The sequence below is a fragment of the Emydura macquarii genome, unplaced genomic scaffold (assembly GCF_026122565.2).
Source record: "Emydura macquarii macquarii isolate MOO-44397 ecotype Brisbane River unplaced genomic scaffold, CSIRO-AGI_Emac_v2 contig_1039, whole genome shotgun sequence".
NCBI lineage: Eukaryota > Metazoa > Chordata > Testudines > Chelidae > Emydura > Emydura macquarii.
In genome coordinates, this window is record NW_027131176.1 from 530,814 (window position 1) to 548,483 (window position 17,670).

The window sequence follows — 17,670 nt, forward strand, 5'->3', positions numbered from 1 at the left end:
TGAACTTTTAAAAACTCTTCTAAGACAGAAAAGCAGTTCCTAAGGAAATACTTTATTGGTTTCCATAAATATAATTTAGAAATGTATATGTAAATGGTGGTAATAAGGCCCCAATTCAGCAAAACACATGCTTAAATTCATCCCCATTCAGCAAAGCATATTAGCATATGCTTACTTGAAGTATGTGCTTAAATGCTTCAGGGTCTAATTTTGTAGTAAGATGCACTTACATTTTCAGTCTTTCACTTGGAAGTCCTTCTCTGCTGTCCTGATGTCAGAATGATAGCCCTAGTGGAAATTCCAGTAGAATTCATCAACTGATGTCTATTGGTTCCTGCTGGCCTCTGTTGATTTTGCTCGAGAGCCACTAGCTCCAGGAACCAGTAGACTAACTGAATAGTTAAATAGATCTACAACTTAGTTGCCAGAAAGAATCAGTAGAGAATTTTCAACTAGAATTTCAACTAGGGGTCAGGATTGGAAAGTGAGGATTTTGGGTGATATAATCCAACTCGATGCTGAGAGCCTTCACAAAGTCTCTGAACCCCTTCAGCTATGAGGAATCACTGGGTTGAGAGGATGATAGGGACTTTTGCATCACTTGAGCACCCAGGAGCTGGGATCCGGGTTGGCTTAGAATCAGCATGGAGCAGAGCATTGGGGTGCACGCAAATGTAGTGGCCAGGAATCAACATATAAAGGGTGTAGAAGGGCAGTAGCTACTCGTGTGGTCCATACGCTGAAGGAGTGGTGGCAAGGGGCTTGTACTACCATTTTGTGGGTTAGGGATGTGCACGCATGCACACGTGGGTTTCTCTTTCTGTGTCTCAAACTCTCTCTCTCTCCATAAATGCTATGGCTTTATGCAGGTTTTGCAGTATTCATCCTTTGGGAATTTTAAATATTTAGAATTAAAGCCAAGGGCCAAATTCAGAAATGGTGTAGGGGGATGCAAATTGCATGTTGGTATGATAATTTAAAGGAGACTAACTTTCAGTCAAAGAGCCAGAAGAAGGTGGAAGTTACGTGAACTTGGACTCAGACTTGCCTCTGAATTTGGTGTAACCCTCTCACACTCGTATAGGTAGCAGTCCTGCAATTGGATTTGTTAGTGTGGGCCCTAATGCCGGAGCAAAGTGCCTGGACACATACTGAAGTCAATGAGAATGAGTCAGTGGATTCTATGGTAAGATCATAGTGTGGTTGGATCATTAAATCTGAAACTGTTTCAGTAATCGACTTGTATTATTATTCTTTTAATGATAATTAATCAAGTATCATTTTTGTTCTCTTGTTTATATAAAAACTGAATTTGGGGCCAAATTTGAATTCAGTGTTTTTTAAAATATAGTGGGTCTGATTCTCACTTACACTAACCCCTTGCAATAGCGTGGTCTCCCTTTTAAGGGTCAGGGGTTCTGGGGCCATACAGCCCAATTGGATGATCAGACCAGCTGGGAAGGGATCAGGAGTTTCTGTCAGGGCTGAGAGCGCTCAGGTGGAAGGGAGCTGCAGGAAGAAGATGGGTTCTAAGCAGGGGAACTGAAAGAGAGAAAAATCTCTTTGACACTGAGAGAGGCAAGGGGAAAAAGCCCCTGGGAGCTGTGCAGGCAGAGGAAGAGCTTTGTTTGGATGTTTCGCCTAAGTTTTATTTTTGAAAAATAACAGGCTGGCCCAGAGGAAGAGCCTGAAAGATTCTACGTGAGTCCTTCATGGGCTTGGGGAGCCAGGCTAGCAGCATTACAGTTCCCTTTACTTTTTCAGAGCTGTGTAAAGTGGTAGTAAATTAGTTTTGCCAGAAGCAGTGGAATGGGGCCTTAAGTATAAATCAGAATGTGGCACAGTTACTATATTATACCAATATACCTTCTTAAAAATAACCAGTTAGATGGACTGAAGTGATTTGTAAGAAATAAATTCTCTTTTTTGGGGGAGGGGGTTCTGATGACACCGTGAGCTGTAAATACTTGTATGGTATTATTATTAAATGCTTTGGCAGAATTATTGGCAAGAGAATGTTTCTGGCAGAGGTTTGTCTGAGGTGATAAATGGTTTTAGTGGGTGAGTAAATGCTAAAACAAAACATATGTTTGATAACCACAAAATCAATCTTTTTTTTTTTTTTTTAAATGAACATAGTCCAGCATGATGACATTATTCCTAGGGTTACATAGGTGAGATAAATCCCTGCTTGTGAATGGCTGAGAAGTCATTGGAAGAGTTCTTTTATTGTTTGCACAGAGGCCAAGAAAACTCACATTTGGAACAAGGGCTGACAAATCAAATCACATATGCAGATATGTACATCCTAATCGGCAACAGCTGAGTCCATAAGTTATCTATTAGCTAGTCAGACGACATATGCAAATCCCTGTTTCTTGAGGACTTTTATTTAGCCCTGATGTAGTGCTCATGTTGTATAATACATAGCAAAGTACAGTCCTTGCCCCTTACAGTTGTAACACCAACAGACCCTGGTCATCATTGTCTGGGATCAATCCTTGAAACTCTGGAGCTTAACATATGAACCTCTACTGCATGAGCTAAAAGACACATCCCTGTTAGTCTGTGTTGTCGCAGGCTCATCAATTTCTAGCTGGCCTAGCCACCAGTAGAGGCATGCAGGCATGGGTTACACAGTCATCAAGAATGTTAGAGACAAAGTGGATGAGGTAATATCTTTTATTGGACCAATTTCTGGGGTTGAGAGAGACAAGCTTTCATGCTGACTTGGAGCTCTACGACAACATTGCATACAACTATTAAGGATGTCAGTGTGTTTGTGAGAAGACTATGGTGTGTAAGTGCACTTCCCACCCTGTTCTGGACAGAGGATACTGTTGTTCCTCTGCCAAATGGCAACTGATATCAGGGCCTTGGAAGCTGGCTTCCTAGTGGAGAAGAAATCAGTGGCTTGAAGTCTGGATATATTTTACGCATAATTTGTTTTATCTGTACACATAACACCAGTCCTGGAACAGAGGCGGTTACAAAACATGCAGGACAATCCCTTGTGAGGAATCTCAACTCAGCACCGACCCACAGTTCCCGGAGACCAACTCTACCTTAAGAATTTACTTCAGAGTCCAAGGCAGAGAGCAAACTCTCCTGCTGCTCATACAACAACCTCTACATAGAACCTTGCGTAACAGAACGAACAACAGCGCACATGTCTTCCTAAGACTGAACATTGCCTCTCACACAGAGAAAAAGAACTTGGAAGACTGAGTAGCATCATCACCTGATGGTACCTGATATAACAACAAACCCCTTCCTGGGTTTGCTTTTATTGCTAACGTAATTAACAATGAAAAACAAACATCAGATTCCTCCTCATGCTTTGCTGCCCTTAAGCTTTCCTTGCAGGATCTCTATCTCTGCCCTTTGCGCCTTCTGCTTGAGAGATGCTCCTAAATTAGATATAATTGGACTCACCTGCTCTAACCTCAGAGTGACTCAGAAAAAATCTCTACACATCCCTGTGTACAGTTCAAATACCAGACATCAGGGTGACAGGGAGATAGGATCTGACATACCACCATAGTTACATTTGGTTTCTCTGCTCCTTTAGAGGGCCACCTCCCCTCACATAACACTCATTTGGAAACCATAGCAATTGCTTGCATGGAACAGTAATACTAGGAAATTATTTAATCTATTTTTAGCTGCCTTTTAATGTAATATAGCACCCGTATTTAAAGGAGAGCCAAGACCTTGTGACCAGCCAGCTTTCCACAGACCATTGTCAAAGGTTATATTGGCCATTGGTGATCAATAGACCGGGTTTTGGTGCCACTGGGCGCTGCTCAGTACATATATCACAAATGTGACTGTCTGTCCCCAGTGTTCCAGAGCTGCCTGTATCAGTGTCCAGAGACCTGGGAGAGTAATTGGCTTGGGCCCCTACATTTTTACACTGAAGGTATATCTACGCTGCACACTTTTTGTGCATCGAGTACATATAATACATCCCCCCTAGTCCCTGATAGCATGGATATAAATAGCAGAGTAGATGGTGAGGCATTGCTCAAGAAAGTAGAATAAAGACACTCCGGAACCCTGTGAATATGTACCCTACACAGTTCTCTACTCACCAAAGCAGTGCCTCCCTTTCCACATGGCTGTTTTAGCAGTGTAATGTTCTGCTGTCTTCCTGCTCCTGGAGCCTTTTTCTGCTGCAGTGAATAGGTCCCCTCTGCAAGAGTCTTTCCTTGTGGCAGGGAAAGTGATAGACTTCTGTGGGTGACTTTAGTTTCTTTTACATGAAGTCTTTATTAGTCATATGCTCCAACCAATAGCCACTTTTGCTGTCTCTTTAATGTAAGATAACTGTATGCTGTGCAAGCCCGTGAAGCCAGTGGAGTTTACAAGGTGTACAGTTATGGCAGATTGGGCCTGAATGGATCATGTTACTCATTGAGATTGTTGTTTCTAAATATCCTAGTGTAGTTGCACAAAGTATAATCCTGAGCAGATTTAGCCCTAAGTGTTTTAGTTGCAACAGTATTTACAAATATTAACAAGGGCCAGCAAGTAGTGTGCAAGAGAACAAGGAAAATAAAAAACAGTTGAACAAACTACGTAAATAGTTCTCTAATCTCTTGCTTTCTGAAAAGATAAATTCTCCTCCAACACTTGCATATAGTTAATTGTATTCAGTAATCTGGAGTTTAATCTATTCATTATTCATCTGCACACCTCCAAATCAACACATTGGGGCTTTAGAGGAGTTATGGTACAAAGTGATCTCTAACTCCCCGGTCAGTAGGGGTTGTCTATACTAGAAATTGGTTGTTCTTCTGTTGGTGATTGAATTGCATTGGTTGAAACATCAATGACTGAGCACATCCACACTTGACCCCGTCAATCTGTGTGAGGTTTGCCCTTCCATCTACATTATAGCTGCCTCCTTTTGCTGATTGAGATGTGGGCTGTCATCTTTGAGTCCTTCAGCATCTCTTCCTTCCCCTCTTGAGGCCTGATCCAAAACATTTTTCTCCTTAAGTCTATTTTCCTCCCTAATGTTCATTAACACTCCTTTATAGAAAGTGTTAATGAATTTAGAACAACAGGACGTATATTCTACAGCAAACCCTAAATTCTGCTGCAGTTTATTCTGTGTGGAAGTAGTAGGATAACAGGGTGTTGTCTTAGCTATGTGAATGGCTCTTTCTACCTTTCTATAATATCATTTTTTTAAAAACTTTACCGTTTTTACTTTGCTTTGAAACTTGGAACTGTCCTTGAAACTGTTGGTATGCGAACATCTCTTTGGGGGTGTGTGTGTGCGTGAGACGTAATGGTCTAGTTTATTGAAGTTTTGCCTCTGTCTAGGTGGAGTCCAGACTACAACGTGCCATCATTGGGTACCCATGTACAGGACAGTTATCATTTGACTCAATGACAAGATCATTTGGTTTAGCAGAATGGAGGTGACCTTAACCATGTCTCTCCTTCAAGCTACTTTGCGGCCTATCCTCATTCTCATCTCTCATTCTGTATGAAGAAGTTGACTCCCACCTCTGATTGGCAGAGGATGCCAACCTCTATTTCCAACTTGTTAAATTTTCAAGCAAGCATCTTTGTGCTTTCTCCCATCTTTCCCCTCCTGCTTTGGAGGAGTTCCCTATAAACAAGCACAAGCCACTTCATTGATGTCCTTCAAATTCTTCCTTCAAACTCTCCTTTGCCATGATGCCTACAAAGAGCTTGACAGTAGTTAAGCTGTGATCTCAGCACACCAGTAGCCTCTCATGCCAGCCAACATTGTCTCATTGTTTTCTTGTACTCTCCTATCAGTCTATATCCATCTGTTGTCTCTTTGTACTTTGATTGTAAGCTCTTTGGGGGGCAGGGATCATTTTTTTGTTCTGTGCTTATACAACACCTAGCCCAATGGGGTCCTGGTCCATGACCAGGCTGAGTAGGTGCTACAAAAATATATATTATAAATAATATGCCAAACTTATGGACATATCCTAGAATTTTAGCATGTTTTGATACATGGTTAGGCCTCTCTTAGGCTACTAGTCAATATTTTCATTAATGACTTGGATAATAAAGTGCAGAGTATGCATATAAAAATTGTAGATCACACCAAGCTGGGAGGGTTTGCAAGCTCTTTGGAGGACAGGATTAGAATTGAAAATTATCTTCATAAATTGGAGAATTGGGCATCATACTCTAGAAAAGATTTGGACAAATTAGAGAGTCTAGGGGAAAGCAACAATAATAGGTTTAGAAAACCTTGCTTATGAATAAAGGTTAAAAAAACAGGGCATATTGAGAACAGAAGATTGAGGGGGGAATTTGGTAACAATCTTCAAATGTGTTAAGGACTGTTTATAAAGAGGATGGTGATTGATTGATTGTTCTCTATATCCACTAAAGGAAGGACAAGAAGTAATATTGGGTTTAAAATCTGCAGCAAGGGAGATTTAGATTATATATTAGGAAAACCTTTATAATGACCAGGATTGTTAACTTATTCCAGTACTTACCTAGACAGGTTGTGGAATCCCCATCGTTGGAGGTATTTAAGAACACCCGTTAGGGATGGCTTAGGTATACTTGGTCCTGTCTCAGTGTGTGGGAATATACTAGATGACCTCTTGAGTTCCCTTATGGTCCTACATTTCTATGATTTTTATAATAAAGACATGGCCCTAAAATTTGGTTTGAACGTCAGTGAAAATGATGGTAGTGTCCTGGGTTTCCAGTGGCAGCTGTTGCACTGCTGAATAGTGAAATTGGGTTTCAGATTGAGTTTGATTTCAAGACTCTCTTCTAGAACTAAGAATTCCTGGAGTGACTTGTGAATATGGTTTAAAAGCCTTATAGACTAACAATAATCTTTTCTCCATTCCATTAGGTATGAGGGGAGAATCGTACTTCCTTGGAATGCGAGGCCTTGGTCACTGTGGCTGTATTCCAGAGGATGGGGGACTTTTCCTACTCTACTCTATAGACAAAGACAAGGATATAAAGAGATGTTTTGCAGAGGAAGATTTTCATGAAATAACTGATTTCAATGATCTCCCAAATTCTCTTTTTGCTTGTAATGTCCACCAATCTGTGTTTGAAGGCGAGAACAGTAAGGTATGGTGTTACTTTTCCATTTCCATGTGAAATATGGAAAGGATTTGTTAACGTTTGAATGGTGTAATGCTTGTCTTTTCTTCTGTGGAAACTATTTTTTTGTAAATGCTCATCGTGTATGAGGGAACTAGATCACAGACTTCAGGAGCTTTTTCTTGGGATAGGCAACAACAGTCTGCCCCAATATTTGACTTTTAAAGTTCTTTAAATAATAATTTTTTAAGTTCTTTAAATAAAACTTGTCTGTTGATTATAGTGCATAAAAAGGTTTTGGTTTTGTTAACATTGTGCAAATCTCACCAAGCATGTGGGCACATGTATCATAGCAACCATCATTGCAGACATGGTGGAGGTGGCAAAGTTAAACACATGAAAGAATGTTTCTCCTGCTCACTGATAACACATTACTGTGATGTTACTGCCTTTCCTGTATTGCTCACAAATGTTTTAAATTCTGATCTGAAGTAACTTCTCACCTGGGAGAATGGAAAAAGATTTGTTTTCCCCTCTTGGTTTCATATTTGCTGATCTTCAACTATGATAGTTACATAGAAATTTGAAAATATTTATAGTGCTATAATTAAGCTAAAAAACCTGAACTAGAACCCTTTAAAATCCCCTAGAATCCTGAGGCTGAGCAGCATGGTTTGTGGTTAAATCAGGATTGTGTGTTTCTTGTTTCCTTGGAAACATGGATTGGGATATTGTTATAGTGAGAGTAGTTTTAAAACAAAACTGATATAATGCTATAATTATTTGGAATTAGATTGGACTGGCTGCTGCAGGGATGTGCAGCCTGGTAGTTAAGGTTACTTGGGTGACCCACATATAACCACTTTTTTTCTGGATGGAGAATCCCAGACCAAGCTGACTCCAGTAAACATGGGTTTTAGTTTGAACTGTCTGAGGCACCTGAACAAAACTGGAAGGCCAGATCCACTCAGATCCACTTATTTAGGATGGAGACTAGAGAGCCTGTATGGTAGAGGAAAATATGGCTTTGGGCTGACTGGTTTCCAGGCTAGAGTACTAACAAGTTAACAGCATGAAAGGTTACACAGAAGCAGGCTTCCAGCTAACGGATTGGCCAGCATTCTTGGTTTAGATTCTGCAAGTGGAATTACTTGTGTGAAGCTTTACTGTTTGTTTGTGTTGTTTTTTTACATCTTTCTTTGAGGTGAAGATGTCTTGTGTAACCACTGTAAATAACATGGATTAGGAGGGAATATCCTGAATCTTTGCATCATAAAGAAAGTGACTTGCTATGGAGCCCCAAACTCTACGTACTGCTGACCGCCAGGTTGGCACTAAGGTGATCAGCAAACTTCTACAAACCTTTTAATAACCTTAGAGAATTGTGCAAACAGAGGGCCTAAATGGTATTTTATGGCGGTAGCTGCACCACCAGTTACTCCCCCCTGCTTTGCTGAGAGAAGTTGCCAGTTGGTTCACCATTGCTTATTGAATATTCGCAGCTGACCTGCATCATCAAGATGTTCCCCTGTCCGCCATCTGGGGATGCAGAGGATGGGAGCTGGTTGTTCTTTGACTTAGGCCTAGTCTACACTAGAGAGTTTGGTCGACCAAAGTCAGCTTTGGTCGACAAAATAGAGGTGGTGTACACACTGCAATCCACCCTCTGCCTGAAAAAGCCCTGTTTTTTTGACAAAATAAAACCACCTACATGAGAGGTGTAGGGCTTTTGTAGGTGTCGTTAGGGCAGTGCAGTGTCAGTGTAGACACTGTCCCCTTACATTGACTGTGGGACTGTCATTTTGGTCAAGAAAGCCCAAGCCGCTGGTCTCTGCTCTTGGATGGGAGCCGGTGGAGAAGTCCAGGTGCTTCTCCACCTGCTCTCCACTAGGGTAGCCTTGTCAATTACACAGCTGAGCCATGAAATTAACATGGTTGCCTGTTCCCCCAGAGAGTGGGGAATGGAGAAGCCTCAGGCAGCTTCTCCCAAATCCTGGCAGGGAAAGGGGAGGGGAGAAGTCCCTGTGACTTCCCCAGGCTCCTGGCTGGGACTGGGCAGGGGAGGAGGGGGGAGCTGCCTACAGGGAGTCTGGGAGCTTGTGGGGTTTGGAGCTTTCAGCTCCCCACACTGCCCCTTTAGGTCGGTGGAAGTGCTCCTGGTGAGGATGCACTCCACCGACCCAAGGAGGGCAGTGTGGACATATAGCCACCACTGTAATTACAACACTGGCTGAAGTCGACCTCTGTTAGCTCGACTTATTTTTTAAGTGGTAGATAAGGCCTATGTAATCAAACTCCTACTGTAGGATTTTTGGTTCCTGAGCATCTAAATCCCTTTTGAAAATGAGATTTAGGCTCCTAAATCAGTTAGGTGCCTAAATAACTTTATAAATCTGGGCCTTGATTTCAGTGGGAGTTGAGGGCACACAGTATGTTGCAGGATTGGCTTTTTAGTTTACCTGGCTCTGGCAGTGTAAAAGAGCATTCAGGTGGAAGCAAATGTAGATCTTTGGGTGGAATTTTTACAGAAAGATGTATTTCTTCTTCGAGTGCTTGCTCATGTCCATTCCACTATAGGTGTGTGCACGCCTCGTGCACAGTTACCCAGAACTTTTCTACCCTTAGCAGATCCCGTAGGGCCGGCTCCGCTCATGCCGTGGTATATGAGGCGCTGCCGGCCCTATGCCCCCTCAGTTCCTTCCTTCTGCCCGTGATGGTTGCTGGAACTAGCCTTGCTCTCAGCAAGTACTATTCCCCTTGTTTGGACTTGTTTGTTATTCTAAGTTAGTTTTAGTTAGTTAAGTAGTTAAGTGTTGTTAAGAGTAGTTAGAGATAAGGCAAGTCCCTGCGGGGACTTCGAGTGGCCAGGCTATGCACCAGTCGCCGGGATTCAAGCCGTGTGCCTCTTGCGGGAAGGTCTTTCCCCTCAGCGACCCCCACGACTGCTGCCTTAAGTGCTTGGGGGAAGCCCACAGAAAAGAGAAGTGCAAGATCTGCAGGGCTTCTAAACAGAGGACTCAAAGGACCGAGAAATCTGGTTGAAAGCCCTGTTGATGGAGGCAGCGCTCCGCCCGGCATCCAAGCCGGCCCTCTCCACCTCGGCTCCGAGCGTGACCTCTGTACAGAGTGTACCTGCCGGCACTGGCTTCGACTTGGCACCATGCAACTTCGTTGGCACTGAAGAGGAAGAAGCAGTGTGCAGAGTGTGAACACTCTCCTGTGCCGTTGGTACAGGCAGGGTCGAGTACGGAGATGCACCGGACTCAGCTCGTCGAGTCTTCTCCGGGCCTCCATCTCTGGTCAGGGAGCCTCCCCCGACACCTGGATGTGGGAGAGTGCCCCTGCTGACACCGTCGACACCGGAGGCTTTTCAGGTGGGAAGAGCCTTGTTGGCCTTGCCTATGCCACCTCCGTCCCCGACCCCCCGCCAAGGGAGAAGGGGCCGGTGTCATGGGGGAAACCCAAGTTGGGTCCCCCTGAATGGCGGTGGAGATCCCCGGTACGGGGAGGAAGATCTCCCACCGGATGACTCCGAGGGTAGAGCTCCCCCAGCAGTTGCTCCAGGTCGACATTGCCGAGCCAACCTGCTCCGGCACAGAATGTGGAGTCTCCCTCTCGGCGCTGACGTCGATCCCCAGCACTAGAGGCAGCGCATGCCAGGAGGCGGCACCGGTCGAGGTCTGCCAGGCGGCACTCGGACAGCTCCCGTTCCAGATTCCTGGCACCGAGGAGTTCGCCCATACCTAGACGGTGCAGAGCTTGGTCGCTGTCGGAGGACCCAGCATCGAGGAGTTCTCCCGCATCTAGGCGGCGCAGAACCCAGTCGCCATCGGAGGACCCAGCACCACACAGTCCACGACGCAGAACCCAATCGCTGGAGTCCGGCTTGGCACTGAGGAGTTTGGGGCGGCGCCAACCTCGGTCACTGAAGGTGTCTGCAGGGCCGGAAAGCAAGCGGCAGCGGAAATCATCAGTACCGAGAGGACGCTCCGGTACCTCTAGCTCTTTGGAGCACATTTCTGTTCGTCGGCACCGCTTGTGGTGACGGAGGCAGTCCTCATTGTCCTCTAAGTTGGAGGCGTCAAGAGGGCGGTCCCTGGCACGGAAGGGCGCTCGGGACCAAGGACGGACACAGCACTGCCGGTCTAGTGACTTGGGGTCTTCTGGGGGGACAGTTGTCGGGGGAGCTGACTCCCCCACAAAGCATCACAGCCTGTGGTGCAGTCAGCCCCAGGGTCAATGGCCGCAACAATGACCTCATTGGGCCCCATGGGGTATCCAGATGGAGCTGGGGCCCCAATCCATTATGTCATTGGGGTGCAGTCCGTGCCTCCAGCACAGGAGAAGAACCATAGACACCACTCCTCGGATGAGGAGTTGGACCTCATGGAGGGACCCTCAATGGGTGCAACCCTTCACCAGGAGGGGGCGCACCTACTGGATGCGCCTCGGCAGTCCTCTTCCTCCTCACCGGATGAGGCAGTCTCCCAGGACCACCTGGAGAATTTCAGGGTGCACCAGGATCTGCTGAAGAGGGTGGCCTCCAACTTGGGACTGGAGGTGAAGGAGTTCGAAGAGGCTGAAGATAGCCTCTTTAATGTGCTGGCGGAAGCTGCCCAGCGAGAGTGGCCCTCCTAGTCCATGAAAGGGTCCTTAAGATTGTAAAGGCCCTGTAGCAAACCCCTTCCTTGGTCGCCCCATGTCAAAGGTGGCCGAGAAAAAATATTATGTCCTGGTCGAAGGGTTTGAGTATTTGTTCACTCACCCCGCCCCGTGAACCCTGGTGGTAGATGCGGCTAACCAGTGAGACAGGCAAGGTCAGCCAGGGTCCACTCCCAAGAACAAAGACAATAAGAAGCTGGACTTGTTTGGGAGAGAGATTTATTCCACGGCAAGCCTGCAGTTCAGGATTGCCAACCATCAGGCCCTCCTGGGTAGATATAATTTCAACCTGTGGGACTCCCTCAGGTGGTTCACTGAGGTTCTGCCCCAGGACCAGGCTGCAGACTTTACCACCATCGTGGAGGAAGGAACCACGGTAGCTATGGCTGCGCTGCAGACGTCCTATGATGCTGCTGACTCAGTGGGCAGGGCCATAGACTTCGCCATCTGTATGAGAAGGTGCTCCTGGCTGCAATCCTCGGGCCTGTCCCAGGAGGTGCAGCTGTCTGTCAAGATCTCTCCTTTTGATGGGTTGGCCCTGTTCTCTGACCAGACCAATGCGAAGTTGCACGGTCTGAAGGACTCCAGGGCCACGCTTTGCTCCCTGGGCCTATACACGCCCCAATTTTCCAGGCATCAGTCATAGCCCCAGGTGCAGCAGCAGCCAAGGCCTTTTTAACCCTATAGGGATAGGAATAGGGGGTTTAGAAGGCGAAATCATCCCCCCAGCTCATCCTCCGCTCCCCAGCAGGGGCCCCCCAGGAGGTTGGGCAACCAGAGAAGACCACTTTGATGGTGTGCCCGAGGGTGGCGCCCTGATTGCTCTCCTGGATCCACCCTGCTCCTTCCTAAACAGGTTAAGGCCCTTCTATCCTGAATGGGCAAAGATCTCTTCGGACCATTGAGTCCTTGGGATAGTCTCAGGGGGCTATGCCCTACAGTTTACATTTACGCCCCCCAACAACCCTCCACCTCCGTTCCTCTTCAGGGACCCTCTCACGAGCAACTCCTCTTGCGGGAGGTGGACACCCTCCTCAACCTGGGAGCGGTGGAAATGGTCCCTCAAGGCAGAAGGGGAAAAGGGTTCTATTTGAGGTACTTCCTCATCCCCAAAACGAAGGGAGGGGTCTGAGACCCATATTAGACCTGCGTCATCTAAACAAATATGTCAAATGACTCAGGTTTCGCATGGTCTCCCTAGCCTCCATGATCCCTTCCCTGGATCCAGGAGACTGGTATGCCGTCCTCGGCCTCAAGGACACATATTTTCATGTCTATCCTCCCCAGCCCCAGGTGTTTTCTCCGTTTCATGGTGGCTGGCTCCCACTACCAGTTTACAGCCCTACCTTTTGGCCTGTCTTCGGCTCCAAGGGTGTTCACCAAATGCATGGTAGTGGCTGCCCACCTGAGATGAAAGGGTGTGCAAATTTTTCCTTACCTGGACGATTGACTGATCAGGGGCAGGTCTAGGTCCCAAGTGCAGGAGAGCGTGACCCTCACTTGCTCCACATGCAGCAGGCTGGGACTGCTCATAAAAGAGCAGAAGTCCACACTAACCCCAGTGCAATGCATAGAATTCATTGGGGCCACTCTGGGCGCTTCCCAGGCCAAAGCCTTCCTGCCTCAGCCACGTTTCGAGGAGATGGTCTTTATCATCTCACAGCTGCACTGATGCCCCATGACAACAGCTAGGCACTGCCTACAGCTGTTAGGCCATATGGTGGCCTGTATGTACGTAGTGAGACTAGCTCGCCTGAGGCTCAAACTGCTTCAGGCATGGTTGGCCTCGGTATGTGTGCCGAGCAGACACCCATTGGACCGGGTGGTCACAGTTTCCCCTGCCCGTCTTAGCCTCCCTGAACTGGTGGTGGACTCCCAGGGCAGTGATGAAGGGCGTTCCGTTCAAGGAACTGGTCCCATCGGTCACCCTAATTTCCGATGCGTCGGACATAGGAGGGGGAGCTCACATCAGTGCCAACCTAGGCACTCAGGGGCTCTGGTTGGGGGAGGAGAGGCTCCTGCACATCAACGTGAAGGAGCTGAGGGCCATTCGCCTAGTGTGCAAGGTGTTCCTCCGATTCCTGACAGGCAGAGTGGTGCAGGTGCTGACGGACAACACCACAGCCATGTTTTACATAAACAGGCAGGGGGGGAGTGCGCTCCTCAGCCCTCTGCGAGGAAGCTATCCATCTGTAGGACTTGGCCGTGAGGCACGATTTCCACCTGACTGCCTCTTACCTCCCAGGAGTGAGGAACGACGAGGAGGATTGCCTCAGCAGGTCGTTTCTACTCCTCCACGGCTGGTTGTTGCCCCCGGGGGTGGTGGCTATGATCTTCCAGAAGTGGGGCGTTCCCCCACTGGACCTATTTGCGTCAGCCTGGAACACAAAGTGTCCGAGATTCTGCTCGCTTTGGGGTCGCGAGAATGGGTCGATTTCCGACGCATTCCTCATGGACTGGACGGGGGCCCTCATGTATGTGTTCCCACCCATTTCGCTTCTACCCAAGGTCCTGCTGAAAATAAAGAGGGACAGGGCGAACATTATACTCATTGCTCTGGCCTGGCTGAGACAACACTGGTTCAGCATGCTGCTGGACCTTTCAATCGCCCAACCCCTGGAACTCCCAAGGTGACATGACCTTCTCTCCCAGGACCACAGTCCCTTGTTGCACCTGGACCTGGACTCCCTGCACCTCATGGCTTGGAGGCTCTGTGGCTGACGGAGGGAGAGAGACTGCTCGGTGCAGGTCCAGCCAGTCCTGGTTGGCAGCAGGAAGCCTTCTACACAGGTCATGTATCGGGCTAAGTGGAGGCAGTTTACCTGTTGGGCGGAGTCCTGGGATATTCTGCCCAGCCTCTTGCCTATACAGGTGATTCTGGAGTAGCTGCTCCAGGGTCTGGCGCTGGCCTCGTTGAAGGTTCATGTGGTGGCCATTTTGGCCTTCCATCAGCCATTAGAGGGGAGATCGTGTTCTCCCATCCCATGTCAGTCAGGTTTCTCTAGGGAATGGAGAGACTTTATCCATAGGTCCATGACCCGGTGCCTCCCTGGGATCTCAACATGGTACTCACAGGGCCCCCCTTTGAACCCATGGCTTCATGCCCTCTGCTCATCCTTTCATGGAAGGTAGCCTTCCTGGTGGCCATTACCTCAGCCAGGAGGGTCTCTGAGATTAGGGCCTTGACCTTGGAGCCCCCTTATACAGTATTCTATAAGGACAAGGTTCAGCTGAGGCAGCATCCGGCCTTCCTACCCAAGGTGGTTTCCCAATTTCATTGTAATCAAGATATTTTTCTCCCCGTGTTTTTTCCCAAACCGCACGATTTGGAGGAGGAGAGGAGATGACATTCGCTGGACGTGAGACGAGCCCTGGCCTTCTACATCGAGCGCACAAAGCTGTTACAGAAATCGATGCAGCTCTTCGTCGCAGTGAATGACCGGATGAAAGGCTCACCTGTCTCCTCCAAGCGCATCTCCTCGTGGATTACATCACACATCAAGTTCTGCTACAAGCAGGCGAAGGTGCCGCTTCCAGGAACCATCACAGCGCACTCAACCAGAGCTCAAGCCTCATCTACAGCCTTCCTGGAGAGAGTGCCCCTGCAGGACATCTGCAAAGCTGCCACCTGGTCATCGGTGCATACCTTCACGTCCCACTATGCCATCGTCCAGCAGGTGAGAGAGGACGCGGGATTCGGCAGAGTGGTGCTGAGGGCAGTTCACCGGTAACTCCGACCCACCTCCAAAGGTATTGCTTGTTAGTCACCTATAGTGGAATGGACATAAGCAAACACTCGAAGAAGAAAACAAGGTTACTTACCAGTAACTGATGTTCTTCGGGATGTGTTGCTCATGTCCATTCCACAACCCACCCCCTGTGCCCGCTGCCGGAGTTGGCAGAAAGAAGGGACTGAGGGGGCTTAGGGCCAGCAGCGCCTCATATACCGCGGCATGTGCGGAGCCGGTCCTACGGGATCTGCTAAGGGAAAAAAGTTCCGGGTAACTGTGCACGGAGGCGTACACACACCTATTGTGGAATGGACATGAGCAACACATCTTGAGGAACATCAGTTACTGGTAAGTAACCTTGTTTTCTCTAACTATAAGCAGAATCTCCTGCAAGTTTCCTTTAGATACACCATACACTGAGCTGCTCTATTTCCTTTTTGACAGCTGGATTGTTCCAGTATTTAGCTGATGACTTAGTTAGTGAAAGGAACTGGTGGTTACATATCTGAGTAAGGGACAGCAATTCCTGAAGATGTGCAAGGCTAATGAGTGTGTCTTAAGAATAATAACTCAATTTTGGAGCTAGATGTTCTGATGCTATGTACACACTAGGGAGATGGAGTGTATATCCATAGAAAATGGATTATTAAGGAGTTCTTCTTACAGGTAAGTAGTGACTCTCCTTTTATTTCATAGTCTGTATGTTTTACTTGGAAGCTGTATCGTAATTCTATCAAGTCTTACAAATAGTGCACTAAGGGACCTGATTTCCCTAGAACAAATACTCATGTTCCCAGTTGATTGGGTTGCATGATCCTTTCTATTATTAACTACTGCTGCAGGATAAAAATGCACATGATTTTAATATAAAATCTATATAAATATTATACATTTACTAGGCTACAGTAACTTGGTTGATTTTTGGTACTTTAATAAGTGCAGCTTATGGACTCATATCCTGAAGTATCGCTTTAAAATCCAGTTTATAGCAAAGGCACAGTGGCCTGTTATGAAAACCACATTGATGTAACTTTTATACCTATAGTATATGCATTGTTTTACGTGTCTTACAGACAGAGAGTGAGAACTTTTGCAGTATAATTGTATTTGTTGGCTTTGCTACTCATGGCAGTACATTTTTTGCGGGTAGTCTGATACAGTTGGGTTTTTACAAAAAGATGGAGCCAGAGGAAGTTGCCAGTGTAAATTATTGTTTTGATCTGGTGTGTGAGCTTGCAGCCTAAATGTTTTTATTTAAAATTAAATCTACGTTCTAGGTGCACATGGCGTATAATAATTTTAGCCTGTCTTGGTCACACTGACCACTTTTAAAAACACTTCATTTTATTTAACTGATGTTTTTATAACCTGTTTTTATCCTGGAACTAAAAGCACTTGGGGCAAACTATACTTATAAGCAGATGGTAGTTTGGAAGGTTCTTTCTTTAAACTAAAACAAACTAAATAGAAGGATTAATTTACTTTCCTTTGTCCGGTGATCTCTTTCCTGCAATCGGTCACGTGGTGGCTATAGGTGTCTACATTTGAAAAGCGTTTCATATCCAAGTTATGGCTACCAAAAACTCAAATACCTTCTCCTCTTCTCAAAATTAAACTTACTAATTTCTTTTCTGAAATTTACCCCCTTAGATTTCATATGGTTCTTTCCTTCGTTCTGCATTTGTCCTTCCCTCTCTTTCTTAGGGCTGGATCAATCAGAGGGAAATCCCTTCTGGTTTAGTTAAATGAGACCTAAATTTTTGGGCTATATCATTCTGAGAACTACAGAAAATGTTGTCTGGTTGAGAGATGGATGGCCAAAGATGAAGCAGCACTGGAGCCACTGGACTTGATCCCAATGTCTGGTTACAGCCCCTTTAAAATAGTGTCATTTCTAAATGTAGAATCACTGCTGCTTCTCCTGCTCTTGGCCCTCTTCATCTTATGAGGGAAAACTTCAGGATTCCAGAGTAAAATGGATCTTTCTGAGCTGGAGGATCCATTTAGAGAAGTGACTGCTTGCTCAGTGGTGGCAGAAGAGAAGAAAATTGAGGCAATAAATGCACAAAGATCTCTTCCATGAATGGTTGCACCACAGGAAACTGAGAAGCGTTTGGCTCAAAACTGATCCCTTAGACAAGGAAATAATTTGCAAAGCAAAGAAACCTTCATACTGGGCAAAAAACATTTTCTTGACAACCAATTC

The 17,670-nt window shown here is 46.4% G+C and overlaps 1 protein-coding gene across 2 annotated transcripts in view; it reads left to right on the plus strand.

Moving 5' to 3' along the window:
• Positions 1-8,320, plus strand: part of LOC137150884 (24-hydroxycholesterol 7-alpha-hydroxylase-like) — a 70,202-nt gene extending 61,882 nt beyond the window's left edge. The window contains exons 12-13 of one of the 2 annotated variants that reach the window (XR_010919111.1): positions 6,872-7,098; positions 8,282-8,320. Coding sequence is in view for 1 of the 2 variants with exons in the window: in XM_067544924.1 (XP_067401025.1) it covers positions 6,872-7,016 (145 nt within the window). In the remaining variant the exon portion in view is untranslated. Of the gene's footprint in view, positions 1-6,871; positions 8,246-8,281 lie in introns of those variants that run through there. The other variant, XM_067544924.1, reaches the window with a different exon arrangement.
• Positions 8,321-17,670: the final 9,350 nt, after the last annotated feature.